Source organism: Chelonia mydas, chromosome 4, assembly GCF_015237465.2.
Source record: "Chelonia mydas isolate rCheMyd1 chromosome 4, rCheMyd1.pri.v2, whole genome shotgun sequence".
In the NCBI taxonomy this organism is placed as follows: Eukaryota; Metazoa; Chordata; order Testudines; family Cheloniidae; genus Chelonia; species Chelonia mydas.
In genome coordinates, this window is record NC_057852.1 from 127,797,420 (window position 1) to 127,823,733 (window position 26,314).

At 43.6% G+C, this 26,314-nt stretch overlaps 1 protein-coding gene across 1 annotated transcript; it reads right to left on the reverse strand.

Moving 5' to 3' along the window:
- Positions 1-1,787: 1,787 nt before the first annotated feature.
- On the reverse strand, positions 1,788-25,758 carry CD8A (CD8a molecule). Its single transcript, XM_037898303.2, has 7 exons — positions 25,390-25,758; positions 24,299-24,673; positions 18,148-18,522; positions 12,622-12,726; positions 11,982-12,098; positions 10,883-10,913; positions 1,788-4,127 (listed from the first exon to the last, which is right to left on the reverse strand). Exons 1-7 carry the CDS (start codon positions 25,433-25,435, stop codon positions 4,076-4,078), a joined length of 1,101 nt encoding a protein of 366 aa, XP_037754231.1. The 5' UTR covers positions 25,436-25,758; the 3' UTR covers positions 1,788-4,075.
- Positions 25,759-26,314: the final 556 nt, after the last annotated feature.

Genomic DNA, 26,314 nt, shown 5'->3' on the forward strand with positions numbered 1-26,314 from the left:
TGGCCAAGCCTTGCTGTGGTCAGATACCCTGGACCCTAGGGATTTCACCAGAAAAAGGGCCTTCTCTGGAGTGATGTTCACTTGCTTGACGTTTGGACAACTGTACAGTTTTTGGCACTAGGCATTACCCACACCACTCACGAGAACACACTGCAGTTATAATACTTTGCACTTATACAGCAGTTTCCATCCAAAACACCCGAGCTCTTGACAAGGCTGGGTCTTTACAGCAGTGGGAACAAAGGCACAGAGAAGTTGTGGTTTGAAAACAACTCAGTGGCAAGGCTGATAGTAGGATTTCCCAGGATAGGTTCCCAGTCACTAGACTATGCTGATCGCCCGTAGTTTTAGACAGGCATGGAAGCCCTTGTAAATACGTAATAGGTGTAAACAGATACAAAGGTCACAAACTTCTCTGAGGGTTCTGAAAACCAACACAAACTATGTGGCCTTTACTCGTGCGGTTAACATAATGTCATTAAAATGCCTCGATGAGCTCACAGCTCTCAGGGGATGTCACAGCTGGAGGGGTTCTCTGATCTTTCTCTCAGTTACTGTAAAAAGTGGTTGAATTATTGTTTTTAAAATGACAAATGCCATTACTGAGTAGAGCAACACACTTGAGCCTTTGTTTCAATGTGTATGGGGGAAAGAAAAGGACAAAACTTTTTTAAAAGTTCCAACTAGTGAGATTTCCTACGGTTCTGTTTATGACAGCTCAACTCTCTTAGTCTGAGATCAGTGCAGTGAGATTGTAATGCTTGTTTTACAGACCCCAGATATATAGTTTTAGGTGCAGAGACTATTTCTGAGTCCCCCATTATTCCTTAGGGGAAAGTACCAACCCAGAATACAGCTTCTCTTAGGAACCGAGGAGATGCCATACTGGATCATGCTAGGGTTCCTTCTAGCCTAGTATCCTGTCTTTGACAGTGGCCAGATGCTTCAGAGGAAACTGTAAGAAATTCTTTGGTGGACAATTTTGGAATAATCTCCCCAAAGGGGAAGGTTCTTCTGAACCTCTAGTAAGCTAGAAGTTGGTTTATGCCCTGCAACATGAGTGTAAATGCTCCGTTCTAAACAAACATTAAAAAAAAAAGCAGTCTACTGTAACTGTGGATTCAATCAATGAGGCCATTATTGTCCAGAGGCTATGGCAATGGACTGGGTGTGAGGAGACCTGGGTGCTACTCTCAGCTTTGCCCCTGACCTGCTCTGTGACCTTGGGCAAGTCATTTCCCGTCTCTGTGCCTCTATTGCCCTTCCTACCCTTTGTATATGTAGACTATAAATTCTGGGGCAGGGACTGTCTCTTATGATGTGTAGGTAGAGCATTTAACACAATGGGGCCTCTAGGTGCTACTGCAATATAACTATATAGATAACTATATATAAAAAAGAATTAGACGTGTATATATATATATACATATATATATATGTGTGTGTGTGTCTAGTTCTTTTTTGAATCTTGCTATGCTCTTGGCTTCAATAATACTTTGGCAATACTGTGGCAATGAGTTCCAAAGATTAGTTATGCATTGTGTAACAAAGTTGTCCAAGTTATTGAGTTAACTGCACCTCTGACTCCTTCTGGTCTCTTCACATGCACCCCTCTCAGGTCTTGGGCCTCTCACCATCACCTCTCTTGGTATGGGATCATGTGATTCTCCCACTCTGTAGTCCCCTGTGATCAACCGTGGTTACCTCAGCAGGTCTGATTTATCCTTAGTACCTGCAGTTCCATCCCCTCCGGAGCAATGACAGTGATAACTAGTGACCAGACAGCATTCGTCAAGCAATGCATTATTTATTTAGTACAAAAGCCTTTCAGAGAAAACAAATCTTAAAACAATCAACACCCTACATGCTTGCCTGTCTTTCCCTAAGGCTTACCATTCCCTGGATCTGGGGAAAGATCCTAATCTTTCAGACTCCTCCACAGAGCCTCTCTCTGGGTCTGTCACACATAGTGACAATCAATCCTTCTTCTTCTCCTGAGGAGACTTAACTGTTTATAGCCCTTTGATCTACTAGTTCCTTGCATTGGCAGAACAGCTATGTCACTTTGGCCTAGGGCCTGGAGGAATGCCACTGTCTTACAATTGCCCCTCATACTCCCTCCCTCCCTCCCTGACCCCTGTGTTTGTTGGGAGGGTAAGGGTTGCTTACCTCTAGCTATTTTGTTGCTTTCCTGCTTGCTTTTCTCACAACCTCCTATAAAGTCAGATCGATACATTCATTCAGGAAATTCCAATAACCCACCATACTATACTGTAACTTCCCTTTACAGAGCAGGTCACATGCAGTGTTCATAACATTATTATATCTCAGTATTCATAGATTATTACATGGCATCTCAACATCTGTCACAAAAGTATTTCTTGGTCTAGTGAATGGGACTACTCACAAGTCTTGAGATAGGCACAAGCTTAAGATTTTACTAAATTGGGGCCACACTTATTACCAGATCCATTGTTTAAGAAGAGATACACTTGGGATGTTGGAAGTGAATTTGGATTGTGTTACTGTGGTAGTGCCAATACATATGGGAACATTTTGCCTGGCTGATTTGTGTACAAATATGTAGCCAGAGATTTCTCTTTCCAGTCAACATCTTGTATCTACAGACTTATAAGGCCTTTATCCCCAACGTATTTACGGGTTTAGCATGACAGCAAGGTACGGAAGAGATTAAGGTTACAGACTGTGGTAGAGCTGGGATTTGAACCCAGGTCTCATGAAGCCTAGGCCTGTATCTTTAACCACAGCAACACCTTTCTTCTCTTATTCAAATCTCTCAGCAAAAAGGTCATTTATATTTTTATTTAGTTCTCTAGCTTTTCTGAGGCTAAGAAGAAGATAAGGCAATGTACTTCAGTGAGACTATCTAGAAGTATAGTTGAATTGTTCCACAGTATTTATACTGATTGTTGGGAATAGAAATATTGAAAAACTTTATGGCAATTATAGCAAGAAAATATTTACATCAACTACGTAGTTGAAAAAAATAAGATCTTTCATTCTGTGCTTAAAACACTGGTTTGCGGAAAGGAGAGTGGGGTTAGATTTACTCTTTTGCCACTTGCCTGTGGGTGCCTACAAATAGGATGAATCCTGCATACCTTGATCAGTCAAAACTCCCACTGAAGTCAGTGACAGTCTACCTGAGTAAGGGCAGAATGCTGGAGCTTGCAATCTTTAGTCTTAGGGACTGTGAAAGAAATAACAGCCTTTTTTAGCATTTGCCCTTTCAACCCTGCATCATGTCTTCTAAAAGTTTTACAGTTTCATTGATTTTAGCCAGTTGCTGATATTAAACTCTGTGATTGTTCAACCTTAACTGGCTTTTTGCCCCCTTTTAAAATTAAAAATCCTAGCAGTGCCTAGGACCTGTGCTAATGCCCCACTTCCAGTTAGCTCAGCATTGGGATGCTCATTAGATTAAATACCTTTTATCTCCTTTCCCCATTGTAGACAGCATCACAAATAGAAATGTCTTCACGAAGGCCCCAGTCCTGCATCACTGAAGTGAACGAGAGCTTTACCACTGACTTCAGTTGCGGCAGGATCACACACTTTGTTGCGGCAGGCCTAATCTGGCAGTCTTTACTCGGTTTTTGTGCAGGCAAAATTCCAACAGACTGAATGTTGAGGTCTTTACTTAGCTGTTGAAGTCAATTGGTATATATCTGAGTAAGGACAATAAAAATCTCAGGATTTGCGCCACAGGCTTCAGTAAGTGAGGGTTTTGCCAGAGTTATGGATTATATCATTTGGCATGTTTTGCTTTTCTATGACTTGGAAACCAGCTTGAAAGATTCAACCAAGAAAATTTTGGAGGGAGCTACATTTTAAAATCCAGGCAATACAGTTGATGTAGGAAGTGGCTGATGTCCAGCATTATCTATATGCTCTTTTTGAACAGTTTGCCTTTTAAAAATTAACAGACTAGAAAGTACAAGAACAATTTAAAAAATAAAGTGAGAGCGAGAATGAGTAATGGAAATAGACGTAGGGTTTGTTTATGCAGTGACAGCTCCCGTTTGGAGATCCAGATGCAAATGGCTCAGTCACGTTACACGTATCTGTTTGGCAAGCTGGGTTTTCCATTGTTCCCATGCATAGGTCTAAAGAGAGAGGAGAAGGTAATGTTTACAATTTATTTGGATGTGAAGTGTACAAGAAAATGAGTTCTGTAAAAAAGCAAGATCCACTAGCATTGATCAGCTCATCTGGCCTTCATCTAAACCAATGGTTCTCAAGCTGTAGGCCATGGAGTACTTCCGGGTACACTTCACACTGGTGAAGCATCTGCCAGTCATCAACTAAGTGACACCTTCTGCTTGCTGTAGCCCGCACCATAATTCTTTCAGGACCTTAGAAAGCCTTTTTGATCAGCAAAACAAGTCCCCAATCTGGATCCTGTACAGCTGCTTCGTATTGTTCTTTGTGACACGGTATTGCCAATCCCAAACATCAAAAATCACGAGTCAGGCCCCCAGTAATCGTGAGACTGCCTTTAACAGCATGAGATTTAAAAAAAAAAATGCATTTGGATTATTTTTATTTGCCTCTGGTTTCTGAGCCTTTGGGGTACACTCAGGTTATGTTTTCAGGCATTTCTCTGCAATCATGAGGGCTAAAAATGTCTTTTTTTAAAATGAAAGCCGAGACTCTTACATAATCACAGGACTCCTGGAGTTAGCACCATAACATTAAATAGTATGAGACCTTTGATAAAATGGCAAGAATTAGCTTTTTTGGAGGAAGTACAACCATGATCAAATTTGTCTGCCAGTCCTGGAGGAGTAACAAGCACTCAGGGAAGAGACCTATAATGCAAAGTGACCTGGATTGATTCGGGCAGTGGGGGCTGCAGGCAACTGGGGGAAATCCAGTGCAATGTACTGTAAGGTCCTGCTCAGAGAACAGGAAATAGATACAAGAATAAAGGAGGGAAGTAACTAAGCTGTCAGTACCCACCATGTCAGAGTGAGTTTATTTGCTATACAGTCCTGCTATTACTTTTTCATGTAGCTAAGATTCCTGGTTTCTGCAAGACAGGTGTGGCTTCTGGCGTGGAGGGAGAAAGGGCATGTGGTCCCTGGGACGCTTCTGATCGAAATGTATACTTTGTAGAGAAGTCTTGTATCAAATATCAGTAGGCTTGCCAGAATTTGATTTTTATTTTTTTTTATAATTTTGAAAGATAATGTCAATGTCTATTTTAAAGCAATTTTTTAGATTTTTATCAATTTATATGTTCACAGTTGCGCAATGTATGTGTTTTAAGCAATTTTTTTCTATTTTTATCTATTTTTATATTTTTATATTTATTTTTATATTTTTTTATATTTTTTATTCTATATTTATCTATTTTTATCAATTTTCACAGTTGTGGGAAATTATGGGGGACAGACAATTATTTCATGACATCAGATGTTGAGATTCAAAAAGTTAGAGCTTTATAAACCATTAAAACACAAATTGTCAACATCACATGTCAAAATATACCAAGTAAACAGCCTTAAATCAAGCAGTCATACCTGTTTTTACTATTCATTTGCTAGTCCATCTGCTGTATTTTCCACTGAATGCATCCGATGAAGTGAGCTGTAGCTCACGAAAGCTTATGCTCAAATAAATTGGTTAGTCTCTAAGGTGCCACAAGTCCTCCTCTTCTTTTTAATAAATAAGTGGATGTTGATTCTAAGAAGTTCTTAAACAGCATTTTTCTTACTTTGCCTATTTGTAAATTTCAATTATCGATGGAAATATATTTTTGTTGGTTTGCATGTGTGCAGTGAAATCAGTGTTTACTGACATTTACTGATAAAAATCGAATCCTTCCAAATCTAAAGAAGCGATTTGTCTTTCCTTTCAAGGTCCCTCACAACCTATCAACTTCTGCCTCCAATAGGCCATGAAATGAGCCTCCATCTCCCACATGTTAAATTTTCAAACAAGCACCTTCGTGCTTTCTCCCATGCCGCTTGGGAGAAACTCCCCATAGACATCTGCATAACTAATACATTATCCTCCTTCAAATCCCTCCATCAAACTCTTTCTTGCTGTGATGCCTACAAAAAACTGGACAGCGGTCAGGCTGCTGGTGCTCTGAGACCATTGCCTGTCATGCTGACCAGTATTGTCTCACTGGTTCCTTGTACTCCCCTGTATGTCTGTATCCATCTGTTGTCTCATGTCTGATACCTAGATTGCGAACTCCTTGGGGCTTTGTGTTCTCTGTTTGTGTGGCACCTAGCACAAAGGGGTCCTGGTCCATGACTGGGGTACCTAGATGCTACAATAGTACAAATACATTATCATCATCATACTTTACTTTATGACGGAAAGCTGGCAGCAAATAATAAGCCTGCTCCTACTTCCCTCTTGCTGTGCTCTCCAAGTCTACTAACGGCCAAATGCTGACAAGTGGTGGGCATCTCGGGCCTGATCCTGCTAACCCTTCTCAGTCATGGGAGTTGTAGCTCTGAAAGCACTGGGACTCCTTGTGTGAGCAAAGGATCACAGGTCCAGCCTCCTGCTTCACACCCACCACCTCCATTCACTTCAGGCACTTGACACCTTGCAGGAAGGGCTCAGTACACACAGGATCCGGCCCAGGACTGTCAGTGTAATGTCTGGAATCACCTTCTATAGTAATCTGTTTCATCAGGTTCAACTAAAAGGAAAGTCTAGCGGGCCAGATCCTCAAGCAGTGTAAATCTGCGCCTCTCCAGGGCCTTTGGATGTACGCTTGTTTACAGCAGCTGAAGATCTAGCTCAGTGTACAGTGCATATTTTCACTGATGATTCATTTGTGGTGGAAAAAATAAACGCTGAAGTTGCCAGTGCCAGTCCTGGGGCCAGATCCTGTTGAGAAGCAGTCCTTTATCATCTGAGTTGTACCACTGAAGAGCTGTTATTGAAATCAGTGAACTGCTCACCAGAGCAAGGACTGCTTCTGTGAATAAAGGTTTTCAGGATTGGGCCTTTAATTCTCATTTCCCATCAATGTCTGTGATATTCATTTTATTCACTACGGTAAAGCGTAAGGTTTAAATGCCTCACATAGCAAAAAGAAAACTGGTACTTCCCCTTTAACAGCTCCTAGCTCAAAAATTCTCCAAGATGTTCCTTCTGGCCTGAAACTTTCCAAGCTTTGGTCAGCCCTCAGGTGAATTTCTGGGGAAGTTTGAGTGCAATCCATCCAGCTGTTTTTGAATGGAGCCAGGAAAAATATACATACTTGTTCCCATTTTCCCAAGATTTCATTTTGTGCACAAATGACATATCAACAGATGAACTTGATGCAGTAAGGCATAATTAATTGCTTTGCTAAGCTTTTTTGGGGAAAAGTTTTAAAATAATGGAAATGTAAGTAATTAAAATATAGGTTTCAGAGTAGCAGCCGTGTTAGTCTGTATTCGCAAAAAGAAAAGGGGGATTTGTGGCACCTTAGAGACTAACCAATTTATTTGAGCATAAGCTTTCGTGAGCTACAGCTCACTTCATCAGATGCATTCAGTGGAAAATACAATGAGGAGATTTATATACACACAGAACATGAAACAATGGGTGTTACCATACACACTGTAAGGAGAGTGATCACTTAAGATGAGCTATTACCAGCAGGAGGTGGGGGGGGGGAGAAAACCTTTTGTAGTGATAATCAAGGTGGGCCATTTCCAGCAAGAAAAGGAGTACTTGTGGCACCTCAGAGACTAACCAATTTATTTGAGCATAAGCTTTCGTGAGCTACAGCTCACTTCATCGGATGCAACTGCTGTTAACTTGTTAACTGCTGGAAATGGCCCACCTTGATTATCACTACAAAAGGTTTTCTCCCCCCCCCGCCCCCGGCTCTCCTGCTGGTATTAGCTCATCTTAAGTGATCACTCTCCTTACAGTGTGTATGATAACACCCATTTTTTCATGTTCTGTGTGTATATAAATCTCCTCACTGTATTTTTCACTGAATGCATCCGATGTAGTGAGCTGTAGCTCACGAAAGCTTATGCTCAAATAAATTGGTTAGTCTCTAAGGTGCCACAAGTACTCCCATATTAACATAGCATAGTAATTTCAATGGGAGTTTTGGGTTGGCAAACAGGCAATATTTTTATTATTTATTACGGTAGCACCTAGGAGCCCCAGTCACTGACCAAGGCCCCATTGTGCTGGGTGCTGTACAAACACAGAACAAAAAGATAACTCATGGCATGATGACCTCTTGGCCAACAAACCAGGTATTGAACTGGGGACATCCAGAGCTAAAAGTATGAGCTGCTATAGCTTGAACTAAAGAATCAACCCTTTCTGGCTGGGGGCTGTAACAGAGCTAAGTGAATTTTTTTTTTTTTACCACAAAATGTATTTTTCAGGTCACCAAAACTATTTGCGAATTAGGGTCAAAGTTAGTGACTAGTTTTGGCCAAAAACAATTGGAATTTTATTTTCAAAAATGTTGAAGTGTGTCGGTTCAGCCCTTTCGAAACAAAAAATATGGAGTTTTGGTTTTAAAATGGCATTTTGTTTTGAAATTTAACTTTTAGAAAAAGGAAGGGTAAAAGGCACCACAAAACAATCCAAAACTGAACAAAGCCCCCTTGTTTTGGGTTGAACCAAAGGTTTCATTTGACCTGAAACAAAATGTTTTCGTTTGGCAAGGAAAAACAGCAAAAATTCAGTTTTGGTTCTAACTGAACCATTTTCCCCCCCAATTCGACTCCCAAAGTGAAAAAACTCTGTTATACGCTCAGCTCGTGACCACAACAACTCCCATGCTCTGTAGGTCAGCACAGAGGGGGCCTGTAACACACTCTGCGGTGGATTAGAATTGCACTTCACAAGGCAATAAATATCTCATACTGGAGATAGAGTGAGATAATAGAGGCATATATATATATTTAGGTTCCTGTGTAAAGCTGCTATGGTGTGGTCACAAAGCTGTGATTGCTGTGTTATATTTAAAGATCAGAAGGCATTTTCATTCTAAAACCCTTTCACAAAACATTACTCTTTGGGCAGCAATTTCCAATGCTTGATCTCAGCCTAGGAGTTCATTTTTAACAAGTTTTAACAATCTGGTAACCATTCTGTAATAGGGAAATATTAAAAACAGCATTTTTCTTATGTTAATTTTTCTCAGATGAATTTTTTCATTTAGGTAACTCAAAAATAGCTTGTTCTGAAATTTAAAATCTGACATATGTGGGTCCTGAAGGGGGAATGTGAAGCTTAGCTTTGTCTGCAGACATTGGATTTGCCAAAGAAAAGGCTCTGGAGGTTTGAAATACTATCCTGAGCATTCATTAAGTCCAGATGGCCTAATGCTAATCCCAACCCTGACACTTAGGGCTTGTCTATAGTATGGATCTGTGCACCAATGTAGTTCCACCAATGCAAATTCCTAGTGTGCACTCACTGGGACAGTGTAAAATGAGGTTCACACAAGTGTGACGTGACCTTGTTTAAAACACCTTCTGTGGGCCTTTGGCAACTTAAAGCTACTTAAACCTGTCTGCCTCAGTTTCCCATTAGTCAACACAGTGATGTTGCGAAGTCTTACTTAATGGTGGTAATAGCTTTGAAGATGGACAATAAGAACGTGACCTTACAAGCTCTTGGTGTATGGAGAGCCCATGAAGTCTGTGCAGACAGAACTTGTCCAGTTGAGCCTGAATGCTAGTTGTCATTACTATTTATTTATTTATAGTACTGCTAACAGGTACATTTCACAGTGTGGTTATCTGAATGTGCAGTTGTTTATTCAAATAAATAAACGTGCAACTATCTGGAAAAGGGGGAAAGAAATGATATCCAAAAATCTAAAAATATCCAAAATATCCAAAAATAGCCCCAAACTCTATGTTAATGCAACACAGTGGGCCAGGTGTCAAGGGGAGGGATAGGTCAGTGGTTTGAGCACTGGCTTGCTAAACCGAGGTTCTTGCTGAACCGATTGTGAGTTCAATCCTTGAGGGGGCCATTTAGGGATCTGGGGCAAAACTTGGGGATTGGTCCTGCTTTGAGCAGGGGGTTGGACTAGATGACCTCTTGAGGTCCCTCCAAACCCTGATATTCTATGAGAGGTACTGCATCTTTTGAATCCAATAGTAGTTTTGGGAACAGAAAAATGCAAGATAATAGGCCTTACATTTGAGGTGTCAAAAATTCAGAACATTCAAGTTTCCATAGCAACTTTAACACTGCCCCCTTGTGTGTATATATTATGGCACACCTTTTGTTACACAATTAGGGCTTGATCCTGCAAGGGGCTGAGTTCTCTGACCCTGATCCAGAAAAGGATTTAAGTACAGCTCAGCTTTAAGCATGTGTGTAGTCCCACTGTCTTCAATAGGATCATGCATGTGCTAAAATATTTTTGGTGGTCCAGGCCAGAGGACTCAGCACCTTGCTGCCCTGAGATAACACAGGCCAATGTGACAGCACGCCTGCTGGTAAAACAAAGGAACTATACTTTCCCTTATTATCCTTGACAGAGACGTAACATTTGGTAGGTACATTGGGTGATCCTCTAATGAAAGGGCCTGCTGTAATTCACATTCACAAAGTCTTCAGCCTGCAAACTCTTTGAGGCATGAACTGTCTTCCTGTGCGTTTGTATAGCACCTACCCCATATTGGGTGCTACTGAATTTAAATGATAAATAATAATAACAAAGGGGAAGAGGTTAAAGCAAAAACCCTAAGGCTGATTTTTCGGACTCAATGACACACACAAATCCTCAGAAGTAATATTGTGTGCATATGAGGGGGCAGATGCGTGGGACTTTTTGGCTTGTGGTAGCAATTTACTTTACAACACGCTGTGCAAGAACTAAAGAGAAAATGCCCCAAAATGGAAGTTTACCAACCTTTTACATTTGCATCTTCGTCTTCTGGTTGCTTTAAAAAGAAAAGAAGATGAAGTTGAAAGAATTAGCGAGCGAGTCATCATTCAGTAAGAAAGACTCTGCAGCAACACATTACCGGCATTCCACCCTGCAAAATCATCCTCTGCATGCTAGAGCTGAGTTTATATTTGCTGTAGGTTTGGTTCAGCCACTGTCTCTTTTAGCTTTCTTTTGGGCAACGCTTAACCGAGGCAAGTAGTCCTTATCCAACCCGTCGTCCTATTGAAGTCAACAAAATTGCTCCCATGAATAAGAGCCGCTCGTGTGATTAATGGCTGCAGGATCCAGCCTTCGGTTTGTATTCAGGACTAAAACTCAAAACTGGAGCATTGTCTGTAAGTTACTGTTTGCTATCGATACCAATCTGGAAAGCCAGTGAAAATTTGTTTGCAGTGATTATTTCTACAATAAGTAAGCGGCATGGTTTGCCAGCAGAGCACAACCAAATTTACACCGCGGCGACTGAGATCTGACCCTGAAAAAGAAGGAGGACTTTCTGAGTAAAGATCACCCTGTGCCCTCTTCACGGAATCCATTTCTGTTGCCCACGTACTCTGGGATAATAAGACATATTGGGCCAGATCCTCACGTGGTGAAAATTAGCATTGCTCCACTGACTTCAATGAAGCGCTGCAGATTTACACCAGTGGTGTATCTGGCCCACTTAGCCAACGTCATCCCTGGCATAACTCCAGGGACATTGCACCAGGGCTGTATTTGACACAATATATGGGAGAACCATTTATTTTAGCACAAAAGAAGCAGGCCACATCTTTGGGCAAAATTATTTTCATGGCCTGGCTGCTCTCTGCTGGGGGAATCTCTGTGCCACTCACCAATTACAGAAATACACAATCCAACGGCTGGAAGTTGAAGCTAAACACATTGAGTCTGGAGATGAGGCCTACATTTTAAGGGCGCAAGCCATTAACGATTGGAGCAATTTACCAAGGCTCATGGTGGATTCACCATCACTGACAATTTTTAAGTTGTAAACGCTGCTCTCTGGCCTTGGAGCGAAGGAGTATCTGGCTCAGCCGGTTGGAGAGGAGTCACTTACTTTCATACACCGTGATGGTGGCCAGCAGGGCAATTAAGAGGAGAAGGCAGGTGCTGGCTAAGGGGGCCCAGATGAAAATGTTACAGGATAAATCCATCCCTTTCTTTGGGGCTTTCTCTGCAGAAACAAAATAGCGTAAAAAATAAACCGAAACCAGGAGCTTCAGCGACCCCCCCGCCCCCCGGCTGCGCTCCAAGAGGAGGGATCAGGCGGGGGGTGGGGAGGCAGGATGCACTCGGTGCAGGCAGGGGAGGGAGGGACAGGTGCAGGCTGCACAAGGTGCGGTGGAGACAGAGGCGACCCGCGCTGGCCGACAGCGGCGGGAGCCGTTTCTGCTACTCGGCAGCGATCCCAGCGGGGAGGACGGGGCTGGTGCTCGGGCGCCAGCCGCTGAATTTATCGCCGGCCGGGGCTGGTTTAAGGAGCCGCCGGGTTCCCCTCCGCAGGGAAAACACGTGGCCGGCGAACCCGGGCTTGGGATCTGTGCAGCCCGGGACAGCCGGCGCGAGCCTGGGAGCCAATGCTGCGTGCAGAGCGGGCAGCCGGGGCATGAGAAATCACAGCCGCCCCCTCCCCGCCCGCCGCCGCCGCCGGGGGCTCCGTCTCCCCCAAAGCCGCGGGGTCGAGCCGAAGCCGGTACCTGTGGTCGGGAAGGGTTTGCAGCCCCCCAGTTCCCTGCTGCGGGTGGTGGTGGTGCTGGGCTGGGGCGTGGTTGCCTTCGGAGGGGCGGCTGTGGTGGCGGGGGCTGGAAACAAGAATGGAAACAACAGGTAGTGAAGTCAATCTCTGTCCCTTCATCTCCTCTCGCTGCCTTCCTCTGACCCTCCCTCCAAGACTCACTCCCCCAACAGAGGCTGTGCCATAGCCCCTGTGGACAGCAACTCCTTCCCCAGCCAAGGCTACTCTGTAGGGACCTCCTGGGGCAATCCCACTCCTGGAACAGACACGAAAGAGCAGCAAGTTCATCTATCTATCTATCTATCTATCTGGTTTTATCCTGCTGCCCATCATCATAGTATCTGGGTGCCTTCCAGTCCACATAAAATCAGTAGCAATAGGAAAGCCCCTCCTGGACTTCATGGAGTCTCTGGCACTTACAAATAAATAAATTTGTTAGTCTCTAACGTGCCACAAGTACTCCTTTTCTTTCTGATAATTCAGAGGTCAAAAGAACATCCTATCATGCAAATGAATTGTAAACAGGGGATATCTCAGTATTCCTCTCTCTTTGAAATGTACTGTGAATGGTAGAAGAACAAACAAATGGCATTATGTTAACTTATAGCTAATTACAGGTGCTGGACCTCCTTTAAAGTCATCCTAATTACCTTTTGTTCCCTGAGGAATTCCAACTTGTCAAAAGACATGAAATGGTATAAAAGATCCTTGGGTCCTGAATCTGCCATCTCATATCTACTTAGACTTCATCAGGGGAAGTTTGAGTACATGACTGAGGTCCCAGTGTTGCTGGTGTGCCATGAATACTGTACAAGATTTTGACATTGGACTGTGACCTATAAACTGAATTCTAAAAGAACTCTTTGCAACCACAAAGCTCACCATCTCTGCTATGAATCTGCACCTAAATGAATGGAACTCATGTCTGTCTGTATATTGATTTTTTAACCATACTCTCTCTCTTTTGTTTTTTAATAAATTTTAGTTTAGTTAATAAGAATTGGCTGTAGTGTGTATTTGGGTAAAATCTGAAACATTCATTAACCTGGGAGGTCATGTGTCCGATCCTTTGGGATTGGTAGAATCTTTTCTTTTATATGATGAAATAAGATTTTCAGAAATCATCATATTTGACGTGGGTACCTGGATGGAGGCCTGTGGCTGGATCAAGAGAACTGTGTTGTCTGGACTTCTGAGTAACCAGTAAGGTAATAAAGAAGCTATTTTATGCTCTCTTGGTAAATCTAAGTGTTGGAATATCCATCAGCTTTATGGGGATTGTCTGCCCCATTCTTTGCAGTTCACCCTAATTGAGTGTCCACAGCTGGCTCCCCACTAGGACTCCAGTCACAGTGGCTTAGTCGTGCTGGGATGCACATTACCACAGACTAATTGGGTTTTTGGATCAGAACCACACACTTGTCAAAAACGTAATTTTGATGTTGGAGAGCTTAAGGGTTAAAACTCTGTTACAATGAGCGTGCAACAATCATATGAAGAACTTCATAGAAAAAGCCCTTGAAGATTTGTGCTTACAGAGAAGGTTGTCATTTAAGAAAAAAGCCCCAGATCAAGAACTGAAAAATCTGCTAATGGCAAATGATCAGGAAGCAGAGCCAGTGAGAATGCTTGCGATAAGAAACAAACAGCAATTTGAATTTGAACAGAAGCTTACGGATCTTCGTTTACTGTGCAGCGGCAGTCAGAAAAGCGAACAGAATGTTGGGAATCATCAAGAAAGGGATAGCTAATAAGACAGAAAATATCCTATTGCCTCTATATAAATCCATGGTATGCCCACAGCTTGAATACTGCGTGCAGATGTGGTCGCCCCATCTCAAAAAAGATATACTGGAACTGGAAAAGGTTAAAAAAAGGGCAACAAAAATGATTAGGGGTATAGAACGGCTTCTATATGAGGAGAGATAAATAAGACTGGGACTTTTCAGCTTGGAAAAGAGGCGACTAAGGGGGGATATGATAGAGGTCTATAAAATCATGAGTGGTACAGAGAAAGTAAATAAGGAAGTGTTATTTACTCCTTCTCATAATACAAGAACAAGGGGCCACCAAATTAAATTAATAGGTAGCAGGTTTAAAACAAACACAATAAAGTATTTTTTCATGCAACGCACTGTCAACCTCTGGAACTCCTTGCCAGAGGGTGCTGTGAAGGCCAATACTATAATGGGGCTCAAAAGGGAGCTAGATAGATTCATGGAAGATATGTCTATCAATGGCTATTAGCCAGGATGGGCAGGAATGGTGTCCATAGCCTCTGTTTGCCAGAAGCTGGGATTGGGTGACAGGGCATGGATCACTTGATGATAACCTGTCTGTTCATTCCCTTTGGGGCACCTGCCATTGGTCACTGTCAGAGGACAGGATACTGGGCTTGATGGACCTTTGGTCTGACCCAGTATGGCCGTTCTTATGTTCTTATATACTGGAGAAGAAAAAGCTAGCTGATATGGAAAAGGAGGCTAAAGAAAGGATTGATAAAATGGAAAAAGAGGCCCATTTAAGGCATATAGAATGGCTAGCTGCTGAGGAGAAGGCTCACCAGATGCAACAGGAATCTGCCAGACTTCAGTTCCAAGTGTTGGAAGAGCAGAAAAAAGCTGCCACAACCTGGAAATCCATCCCCTTGGGACAACAAAAATTGGGAAAAAGAATTTTTTCTGTCTACCTTTGAACATCTATGTGAAATCCACCATATCCCATATTCATCATATCAGCGTATGCCTGTCCTGCTGACCAGATTAACTGGGAAAGCCAGGGAAGTGCTTAGTGAAATGGATATGGATGAAGCCTTGGATAATGTAAAATATAAAGATACTGTGTTAAAATGTTTTAAGCTTACCTCTGAAACTTGCAGGTTGAAATTTAGAGGTTTTAAAATGTCTAATGGTATTTCTTATGTGGAATGTGCTCATAAACTGTTAGGTTTTGTCAGGAAGTGGATTACTGGTGAGAAAGCTTGGAGTAATTTTGAACAGTTAATGCAATTAATTACACTTGAACAAATGTTAAATTTGGTGCCAGATGAGGTCCAGGCTGCTATATGCGATGGAAAGCCCAATTCTGTTTTGCAGGCTGCTGAAATTGCAGATGAATTTGTGCAGAATTGAAGTAATGAAAGAAGTAAGCCCCTGGGAAAGAATAATCACCATTCACCCCAGTTTAATCGAAAGGAAGGGCCTAGGAGTAAACCTAACCCCAACGTGGATAAAAAAGCTCATGGGAGCCCAGAGTTGAAAACCTCTTACCCAAAAGGGAGGCCGGTTACCTATTACCAGTGTGGAAAGCCTGGGCAAATAAAGCCAAATTGTCCAAAGTTCCAAACCACCCCACGACCTGATACCCTTTGGTATGTCTAAACCAAAGGCTTGGCATGACAAAAATAATTGTAAACGTACACTTATGATAGAACTGATGTTAATGTTCTTGCTAATGATTGTAACTAACTTTTGCTGATACCAAGAACTGTCAAAATGTATGATGTGCACGGTCTTTTGGAAAATCCCTTGAACATGTTAAGAGTGGTGCATAACAGAAACCCTTATGATTATACTGTTTGGTTCAACAAGAACACACTTTGTATTAAAGAGCCTAATAATGTTAAGGTTTCAGAGCTAATGCATAGACACGTTTCTAAAACTTTCCACAGCAGAAAAACCACTACAAGCTTGAACTGCTGAGCACAAAGGGAATTTGAGGTACAACGCCACACAGCCTTCATGGCTGAATGCCAGAGTAAGTGCTCTTTAAAAAACATGAATGGCTATGTTAAGTTAATAAATAGACAAAACCCTGGAATCACTAAAGTGTTTCACAAATATTGTACTAAGTTTTTGGCTGGGGCCAAAGCATGGCTCAATAATTTTGCCTTAAAAGAATTCAATGTAAACACAGCTCATATCACTGTTGGAAGGTCCTTAAGGTGTATCCAGGAGCTCTAATTTCGCCCTTCCACACCAGTCTCACATTGGGGGTTTGATGCAGGCTAGAAAGGGTTAAATATCCTGGAAAATAAATAACCCACAGAAGACGTGTGGGGAGATAATGTTTGTGTTTTTATGTATTTCCATATGTATAAGTAGGGTGGACAATGTAATCAACAGTCCCTGTCTATGCTGTATTCTGATAATTCAGAGGTCAAAAGAACATCCTATCATGTAAATGAATTGTAAACACGGGATATCTCAGTATTCCTCTCTCTTTGAAATGTACTGTGAATGGTGGAGGAACAAGCAAATGGCATTATGTTAATTTGGATAGCTAAGTACCGGTGATGGACCTCCTTCAAAGTCATCCTAATTACCTTTTGTTTCCTGAAGAACTCCAACTTGTCAAAATACATGAAATTGTAAAAAAGATCCTTGGGTCCTGATTCTGTCATCTCAGATCTGCTTAGGCTTTATCAGGGGAAGTTTGAGTCGCAAGACTGAGGTCCCAGTTATGCTGGTACGCCCTGAATATGAGATGTGGACATTGGACTAAGACCTATGAACCTGAATTCTAAAGGAACTCTTTGCAACCACAAAGCTGAATTGAACTCATGTCTGTATGTATATTGATCTTTTAACCACACTCTCTCTCTTTTGTTTTTTAATACATTTTAGTTTAGTTAATAAGAATTGGCTGTAGCATGTATTTGGGTAAGATCTGAAACATTCATTAACCTGGGAGGTGACGTGTCCGATCCTTTGGGATTGGTAGAGCCTTTTCTTTTATATGATAAAATAAGATTTTCAGAAATCATCATATTTGATGTGGGTACCTGGATGGAGGCCTGAAGCTGGATCAGTTTAAGGGAACTGTGTTGTTTGGAGTTCTGAGTAACCAGTAATGTAATAAAGAAGCTGTTTTATGCTGTCTTGGGGATTGTCTGCCCCATTCTTTGCAGTTCACCCTAACTGAGTGACCACAGCTGGCTCCCCATTGGGACCCTGGTCACATGGGATTTGTTGGGTAGAAGAGGGTTTCAGTGATGGGGTTTGTTGGGTTGAAGGGGATGCTAGTATTTTGAGCATCATTCCCACGGCGTTATCCATGCTGAAGCATGACTGGGAACTGGGAGGGGAAAGTGAACAGGCATCTATCCCATTGTCTCCAGTCTCCTGAAGGAGGGGGATCACTAGGACCCTACGGGGAAACCCACACCCTGCTCTGGGACACCCACCTGCTGGCAGTTACGGTCAGTGAGTGGAGGTGAAGGGGAGTGATGGAGAAGGAAGGTGAGGAAGATGCCAGGAGTCCGCGTGGCTGAGACATTCAGGGAAAGCAAAACATTGAGAGGGGTTTCCTGGGCACGGGGCTTTGTACAGAGACCCCTGACACCTGCCCACCTGGGCACACAGGAAGAAAGGGCCTGGTCTGAGGGGTGATGAGGCTGATAAGGATGATGCTGAGCTGGGATGGAGGGGGAATGCTGGGATTCCAGCCCAAGCAGAGGGGGCTGAAATGGGGTGAGGCTCATGCTGACCTGGCAGGTGTAGTGGGATCCCGGAGCTGAAGTGCAGTCTCTGGTTGTGGTTGACGATGCAATAATAATTGCCCTGGTCCTGCTCCTGGAAGGACGTCACGGTCAGTCTGTAGTTGCTGGATTCTTTTTTCGCCTGAAAGTGTTCGGGTGGTTTTCCATTCTCTGTTGGTGCCACCCGGCCGAGGGAGGTAACGAACAAGATGAACTGGGGGGCAGAATCCCTGTACTGGCGCACCCAGGACACACCGCTGTCGGACAGGCTGTGGTCTGAGATCACACACTCCAGCTCCACGTTGGCTCGCAGGGAAAGGGGGCTGCTGCCCCTGTGGAACCTCACACTCATTTTGCTTTTCTGGCCCTGGGATCTGCAGCAGCCTGAGGGAGAGAAATCCAGCCAGCACAGTTATCAACACAGTCACACCCATCCACAGAGAGTGTCCTCAGCACCATCCCAAGCCGTATTCTCCTTATTGGGGTCTCAGACCTCACTCAGAGCTCCATCCTCACTGATTAGTGCCATGCAGACACCCAGAGCAGTGAACCAAGAATATTACACAGGGCTAAGGGATCAACATGCTCTCAGGCAGACTCGGGTAATGCATTTCAGCGACTGCTAGGATTCAGGTCTACAGTGTGCTCAGCGATTGCCCTAGCCCTTACAATGGCTGCCCTCGTTCAATAGATCATCTGATGCAGAGAAGCCATCTGGGTGAAAGCTCGGGTTACACTGACTTGTACCAAGTTTTTTAAAATGATGCATTGGCCTTAACTGTGCTGGAACCCAACAAAATCCTTGGGCCAGACTCTGCTCTCAGTCATGCTGGAGTAAATCTGGAGTAACCCCACTGGCTGCACCTTCATGCCGGAACTCAGGCTCTGGGCCATTTTCTTCTATTCACTCGCAGAAACAAAGTAAAACCCCAAACTGAAAATTAATCTGGTGGGTTTGTTTGCTTGCTAATCTTTCTTTTGACTCCTTGCCCATTTGTTTTGACTCCTCCATCCAGATGACTCTGGAGAGACCACCCTAAACTCCCATTATTAATTACCCTTCTTAAAGAGGTTACACTAAATAGCGATTCTGTACTCACTCAAGCTCAGACTGAGAAAAAACAGCAAAGAAACGAATCTGGCCATTATCTCCTTGTGCTGACTGTTCTCAAGAAAGGCGCAGCAGAGCAAAGATGAATTTGCTCGTTTGGCTTGATAGGACGTAGTGCTTTTCGGAAGGATGTGATGTCAGCAAACATCATAGGAAAGTTTCTCAGCCTCCAAAATTAAGTGAACCAAGAGGAGAAGAATTCATCCCTAAGCCAGTCCTGATTCATTTTTAAATATTGGTTTCAATTATCTTTTCATTTAAGGCCAAACACCTTTGCATTGTAATCAGGGATGATCTGTCATGTATCTATCTTCTTGCCAGTGACTGTACTTTTCCTTTACCATTCACTAAAATGAATGTTGATTGGAGCAGCATTGGATCCTTTAGATCGGTGGCTCTCAGTTTTTTCCATACTGGGATCCACTCTCAAACTCTCCTCCCATCTAACTGGGATCTAGTCGCAACCCTCCTCCCATTGAGATATATGGGAAGTACAAGGTGGTTGTGACCCAAGGTTAAGAACCCATGGTTTAGATTTCAGTGTTCAAATCCCGTATCTCCTATTTCCTGATGGAAAAGTTCATTGCATTACACTGAGGGCTTACCTACACTGAAGGCCTGCTTCAGTGACGATATTACCTATGCCAATGGGAGGGCTTCTCCCATCGGCACAGGTAATCCACCTCCCCGAGAGGCAGTAGCTATGTCAGTGAGAGAAGCTCTCCTATCGACATAGTACTGTCTACACTGGGAGTTAGGTCAGTATAACTGTGGCAGGGATGTGAATTTTCCTTACCCCAAGTGATGCAGTTATATCAAGGTCAGTTTTTAGTGTACACCAAGCCAGAGTCTTAGTGAAATGCCATAATGCTATAATGTTATAATGCGGATTTCAAAACACACTATTTTATTTATATACTAAGCAGGATAAAGCACACGATCAGATATACTTGTTGTACAGTATATTCTATGAAAAAAACACAGAGTTGGGATCTAGGTTAGTTGCACCCATGCCTTCAGTCAGGTGTTACTATGCTTGCAAATGCTTTGCAAAAACAACTTTGTGCAGTGCTGAGGGTCTGTGCTGTGTAAAACCCACCAAGAGCGGCCCACGACCCTCATGGTATTTTTTCAGATCTTGTGGTTTTATTCTCTTAACCACTGTGACTTCCGCCCTGCAGAAGAGGAACAAATTCTGTTATGTACAAGGCCTTTGCTCTCTGCACCAGGGCTACTGCAGACAGAGGTGGAGGGGATGAAACGCCACAGGGTCTTTGCAGCACAGAAAGCAGCTCCACAAGACAGGAGGGCATTGACTTTTGTTGCGCCATCTCTTGTTTCTTCTCTTGGCTGTTTCTGCCTTCCATGTCTTTGAAAACTGATGGATCTTGGAGCAGAGTCCCATGCATGGCGTTTTTGCATTAGACTCTGTGATCAAAGCACCCTTTTCCCGTTCATGTTGGAAACCTGGCACCTCTGACCTTTGATAGAATTGTTATTTTGGCTGCTACTTTGATGAGATGGTTATGAGAAAAGAAACAAAAAACTGACAGACTCTGGGCTAATTTAAGCAGACATGGAAGGATCTTGAGTGTATGTGTGTGTGTGTTTCTAATTTGTGTCTTTTCCAGGAACATACAATGAGAAGGCAGGTGATTTTCCATCATGTCTCGCTGAGCAAACATCCTTGAAACGGTGAAAATGGCTGCTGAAGTCTGCCCGAATATACCAGACATTTGCAATATTAAGAAAGAATGTGCTACTTTGATAAAAATAACACAGCAATGCCATGTTTCTGGTTAAAAAAGAAATGTTCTTAATTTCCATCAAGCAAACATCTATGTCTGAACCTCAAAACTAAATTCATGTGAATTCATGTGAGTTCTTTACATGGTTCCAATATCATTGCAATAGTTTAGCATCATATAGGTCAGTGGGTCTCCAACTTATTTCATCACGTCCCCCTTCTTTGCGTCTGTATTAGTTTACACACACACCCCCCGGGGCCTGGCCAGCAGCCGCTGTTTTCCCGCCACCCAGTTCTGAATGTGTGAGGTAAGGTTTTTTTCCCCTAAAGCTTCCCACGCCCCCACCAGAATACCTTCCGTGCCCCCCACGGAGGGCACGTCCCCCCAGTTGGGGAACCTCTGGTGTAGCTGGAAGCAGAGGGAAATCCAGTTCTTCAGTATTCTGGAGTATTCTGTACAATCCATAAAAGGGATACCAAGTGTATATTAAAACTGGGTTCTAATTGTGCCATGTCAAATGGTTACTTTAATATTGCAGATGCTCACATACAGTGATGATGGGTAGGGCCCAACCAAATTCATGGTCCATTTTGGTCAATTTCACAGTCTTAGGATGTTAAAAATAGTAAATCTCATGATTTCAGCTATCTAAATCTGAAATTTCACAGTGTTATAATTGAAGGGGTCTGACCCAAAAAGCAGTTGTGTGTGTGTGTGTGTGTGTGTGGATCAAAAGGGCATTGTAGGGGTGGTGGGATACTGCTACCCTTACTATTGTGCTGGTGGTGGTGGTGAGCTGGGCAGCAGGACTGCGGCAGCTGCTGGTTGGGAGCCCAGCTCTGAAGGCAGAGCTGCCGCCAGCAGCAGCGCAGAAGTAAAAATGGTATGGTGTGGTATTGCCACCCTTACTTCTGCACTGCTGCCTGCAGAGCTGGGCCTTCAGTCAGCCGCCACTGCTCTCCGGTTGCCCACCTCTGAAGGCAGCGCAGAAGTAAGGGTGGCAATACCGCGATGCTCCTAAAATAACCTTGTGACCCCTCTGCAACTTTCTTTTGAATCAGGACCCCCAATTTGAGAATCATAGAAGACTAGGGTTGGAAAAGACCTCAGGAGGTCATCTAGTCCAGCCCCCTGCTGAAAGCAGGACCAACACCAACTAAATCATCCCAGCCAAGGCTTTGTCAAGCCAGCCCTTAAAAACCTTTAGGGATGGAGATTCCACCACTTCCCTAGGTAACCCATTGCAGTGCTTCACCACCCTCCCAGTGAAATAGATTTTCCTAATATCCAACCTAGACCTCCCCCACTGCAACTTGAGACCATTGCTCCTTGTTCTGTCATCTGCCACCACTGAGAACAGCCGAGCTCCATCCTCTGTGGAACCCCCCTTCAGGTAGTTGAAGGCTGCTATCAAATTCCCCCCTCACTCACACTGGTCTCCCCAGGGTAAAAGCACACAAAAGACCAGATTTCACAGGGGGAGACCAGATTTCATGGTCCATGATGCACTTTTCATGGCCATGGATTTGGTAGGGCCCTAATGATGGGCATGTTATGGAAGCCTGTATAGAATAGGATAAAGCAGTAAAGACTATAGTATTGCCTAAAAAGGACGTACCAATTCTCCCTTTTTCCAGTTAACAAGGAAAGATAATCTTCATTGTAAAGATGCCTACAAATTTCCTGACATGAAGGCAGTTTCCTGAATCTTTATTATGATTTATCATTTAGATTACAGCAATGCCCAAAGGTCGCATGCTGGGCTAGGTATTATACCAGGCCATAGGAAGACAAGGTCTATGCCTTGAAGAAATCTAAATGGGTTTCCATGAATCACTGCTAGTTCCAGCAGAACTGTATAAGCTCCTAGGACTCTACAGATGCATTTTATCTTCATGGTTTTATTTGCTGAAATACTTTGTGACTCATGTTTGTAAGGAAAACAGATTCAACCCCACTCATCTTTATTCACTTCTTTGCGATGCAGGTGGGTTTGTAACTTGTACAAATACTATGCTGCGTCAAAGAGAATGACATTAGAGGGTGCTGTTCATTTATGTTTGCTGCAGCAATGAGATCGTGAAAATATCCCTAGTTCGGGTTGGCCGAACTAACACATTCTTAATGTGTTAAGGAAAAGTTAGCACATGTGACTCCATTTTGGTTTGGGGCCCACCATTGTCTAAAAGCAAGCACACCATGCACCAGGAGGAGTGTTCCTTAGATACTGCAATCCTGTGAAAAAGTTTGAGTCGCAAGACTGAGGTCCCAGTTATGCTGGTACGCCCTGAATATGAGATGTGGACATTGGACTAAGACCTATGAACCTGAATTCTAAAGGAACTCTTTGCAACCACAAAGCTGAATTGAACTCATGTCTGTATGTATATTGATCTTTTAACCACACTCTCTCTCTTTTGTTTTTTAATACATTTTAGTTTAGTTAATAAGAATTGGCTGTAGCATGTATTTGGGTAAGATCTGAAACATTCATTAACCTGGGAGGTGACGTGTCCGATCCTTTGGGATTGGTAGAGCCTTTTCTTTTATATGATAAAATAAGATTTTCAGAAATCATCATATTTGATGTGGGTACCTGGATGGAGGCCTGAAGCTGGATCAGTTTAAGGGAACTGTGTTGTTTGGAGTTCTGAGTAACCAGTAATGTAATAAAGAAGCTGTTTTATGCTGTCTTGGGGATTGTCTGCCCCATTCTTTGCAGTTCACCCTAACTGAGTGACCACAGCTGGCTCCCCATTGGGACCCTGGTCACATGGGATTTGTTGGGTAGAAGAGGGTTTCAGTGATGGGGTTTGTTGGGTTGAAGGGGATGCCAGTATTTTGAGCATCATTCCCACGGCGTTATCCATGCTGAAGCATGACTGGGAACTGGGAGGGGAAAGTGAACAGGCATCTATCCCATTGTCTCCAGTCTCCTGAAGGAGGGGGATCACTAGGACCCTACGGGGAAACCCACACCCTGCTCTGGGACACCCACCTGCTGGCAGTTACGGTCAGTGAGTGGAGGTGAAGGGGAGTGATGGAGAAGGAAGGTGAGGAAGATGCCAGGAGTCCGCGTGGCTGAGACATTCAGGGAAAGCAAAACATTGAGAGGGGTTTCCTGGGCACGGGGCTTTGTACAGAGACCCCTGACACCTGCCCACCTGGGCACACAGGAAGAAAGGGCCTGGTCTGAGGGGTGATGAGGCTGATAAGGATGATGCTGAGCTGGGATGGAGGGGGAATGCTGGGATTCCAGCCCAAGCAGAGGGGGCTGAAATGGGGTGAGGCTCATGCTGACCTGGCAGGTGTAGTGGGATCCCGGAGCTGAAGTGCAGTCTCTGGTTGTGGTTGACGATGCAATAATAATTGCCCTGGTCCTGCTCCTGGAAGGACGTCACGGTCAGTCTGTAGTTGCTGGATTCTTTTTTCGCCTGAAAGTGTTCGGGTGGTTTTCCATTCTCTGTTGGTGCCACCCGGCCGAGGGAGGTAACGAACAAGATGAACTGGGGGGCAGAATCCCTGTACTGGCGCACCCAGGACACACCGCTGTCGGACAGGCTGTGGTCTGAGATCACACACTCCAGCTCCACGTTGGCTCGCAGGGAAAGGGGGCTGCTGCCCCTGTGGAACCTCACACTCATTTTGCTTTTCTGGCCCTGGGATCTGCAGCAGCCTGAGGGAGAGAAATCCAGCCAGCACAGTTATCAACACAGTCACACCCATCCACAGAGAGTGTCCTCAGCACCATCCCAAGCCGTATTCTCCTTATTGGGGTCTCAGACCTCACTCAGAGCTCCATCCTCACTGATTAGTGCCATGCAGACACCCAGAGCAGTGAACCAAGAATATTACACAGGGCTAAGGGATCAACATGCTCTCAGGCAGACTCGGGTAATGCATTTCAGCGACTGCTAGGATTCAGGTCTACAGTGTGCTCAGCGATTGCCCTAGCCCTTACAATGGCTGCCCTCGTTCAATAGATCATCTGATGCAGAGAAGCCATCTGGGTGAAAGCTCGGGTTACACTGACTTGTACCAAGTTTTTTAAAATGATGCATTGGTCTTAACTGTGCTGGAACCCAAAAAAATCCTTGGGCCAGACTCTGCTCTCAGTCATGCTGGAGTAAATCTGGAGTAACCCCACTGGCTGCACCTGCATGCCGGAACTCAGGCTCTGGGCCATTTTCTTCTATTCACTCACAGAAACAAAGTAAAACCCCAAACTGAAAATTAATCTGGTGGGTTTGTTTGCTTGTTAATCTTTCTTTTGACTCCTTGCCCATTTGTTTTGACTCCTCCATCCAGATGACTCTGGAGAGACCACCCTAAACTCCCATTATTAATTACCCTTCTTAAAAAGGTTACACTAAATAGCGATTCTGTACTCACACAAGCTCAGACTGAGAAAAAACAGCAAAGAAACGAATCTGGCCATTATCTCCTTGTGCTGACTGTTCTCAAGAAAGGCGCAGCAGAGCAAAGATGAATTTGCTCGTTTGGCTTGATAGGACGTAGTGCTTTTCGGAAGGATGTGATGTCAGCAAACATCGTAGAAAAGTTTCTCAGCCTCCAAAATTAAGTGAACCAAGAGGAGAAGAATTCATCCCTAAGCCAGTCTTGATTCATTTTTAAATATTCGTTTCAATTATCTTTTCATTTAAGGCCAAACACCTTTGCATTGTAATCAGGGATGATCTGTCATGTATCTATCTTCTTGCCAGTGACTGTATTTTTCCTTTACCATTCACTAAAATGAATGTTGATTGGAGCAGCATTGGATCCTTTAGATGGGTGGCTTTCAGTTTTTTCCATACTGGGATCCACTCTCAAACTCTCCTCCCATCTAACTGGGATCTAGTCGCAACCCTCCTCCCATTGAGATATATGGGAAGTACAAGGTGGTTGTGACCCGAGGTTAAGAACCCATGGTTTAGATCTCAGTGTTCAAATCCCATATCTCCTATTTCCTGATGGAAAAGTTCATTGCATTACACTGAGGGCTTACCTACACTGAAGGCCTGCTTCAGTGACAATATTACCTATGCCAACGGGAGGGCTTCTCCCATCGGCACAGGTAATCCACCTCCCCGAGAGGCAGTAGCTATGTCAATGGGAGAAGCTCTCCTATCGACACAGTACTGTCTACACTGGGAGTTAGGTCAGTATAACTGTGGCAGGGATGTGAATTTTCCTTACCCCAAGTGATGCAGTTATATCAACGTCAGTTTTTAGTGTACACCAAGCCAGAGTCTTAGTGAAATGCCATAATGCTATAATGTTATAATGTGGATTTCAAAACACGCTATTTTATTTA

Coding starts and splice junctions, on each gene's coding strand:
- CD8A (XM_037898303.2), bottom strand. CDS start 25,435: ATGGCCAGATTCGTTTCTTTGCTGTTTTTTCTCAGTCTGAGCTTGT. Junction 10,914..11,981: donor CACCATCACGGTGTATGAAA/GTAAGTGACTCC, acceptor TTCTTTTTAAAG/CAACCAGAAGACGAAGATGC. Junction 4,128..10,882: donor CGAAGATGCAAATGTAAAAG/GTTGGTAAACTT, acceptor CTCTCTCTTTAG/ACCTATGCATGGGAACAATG.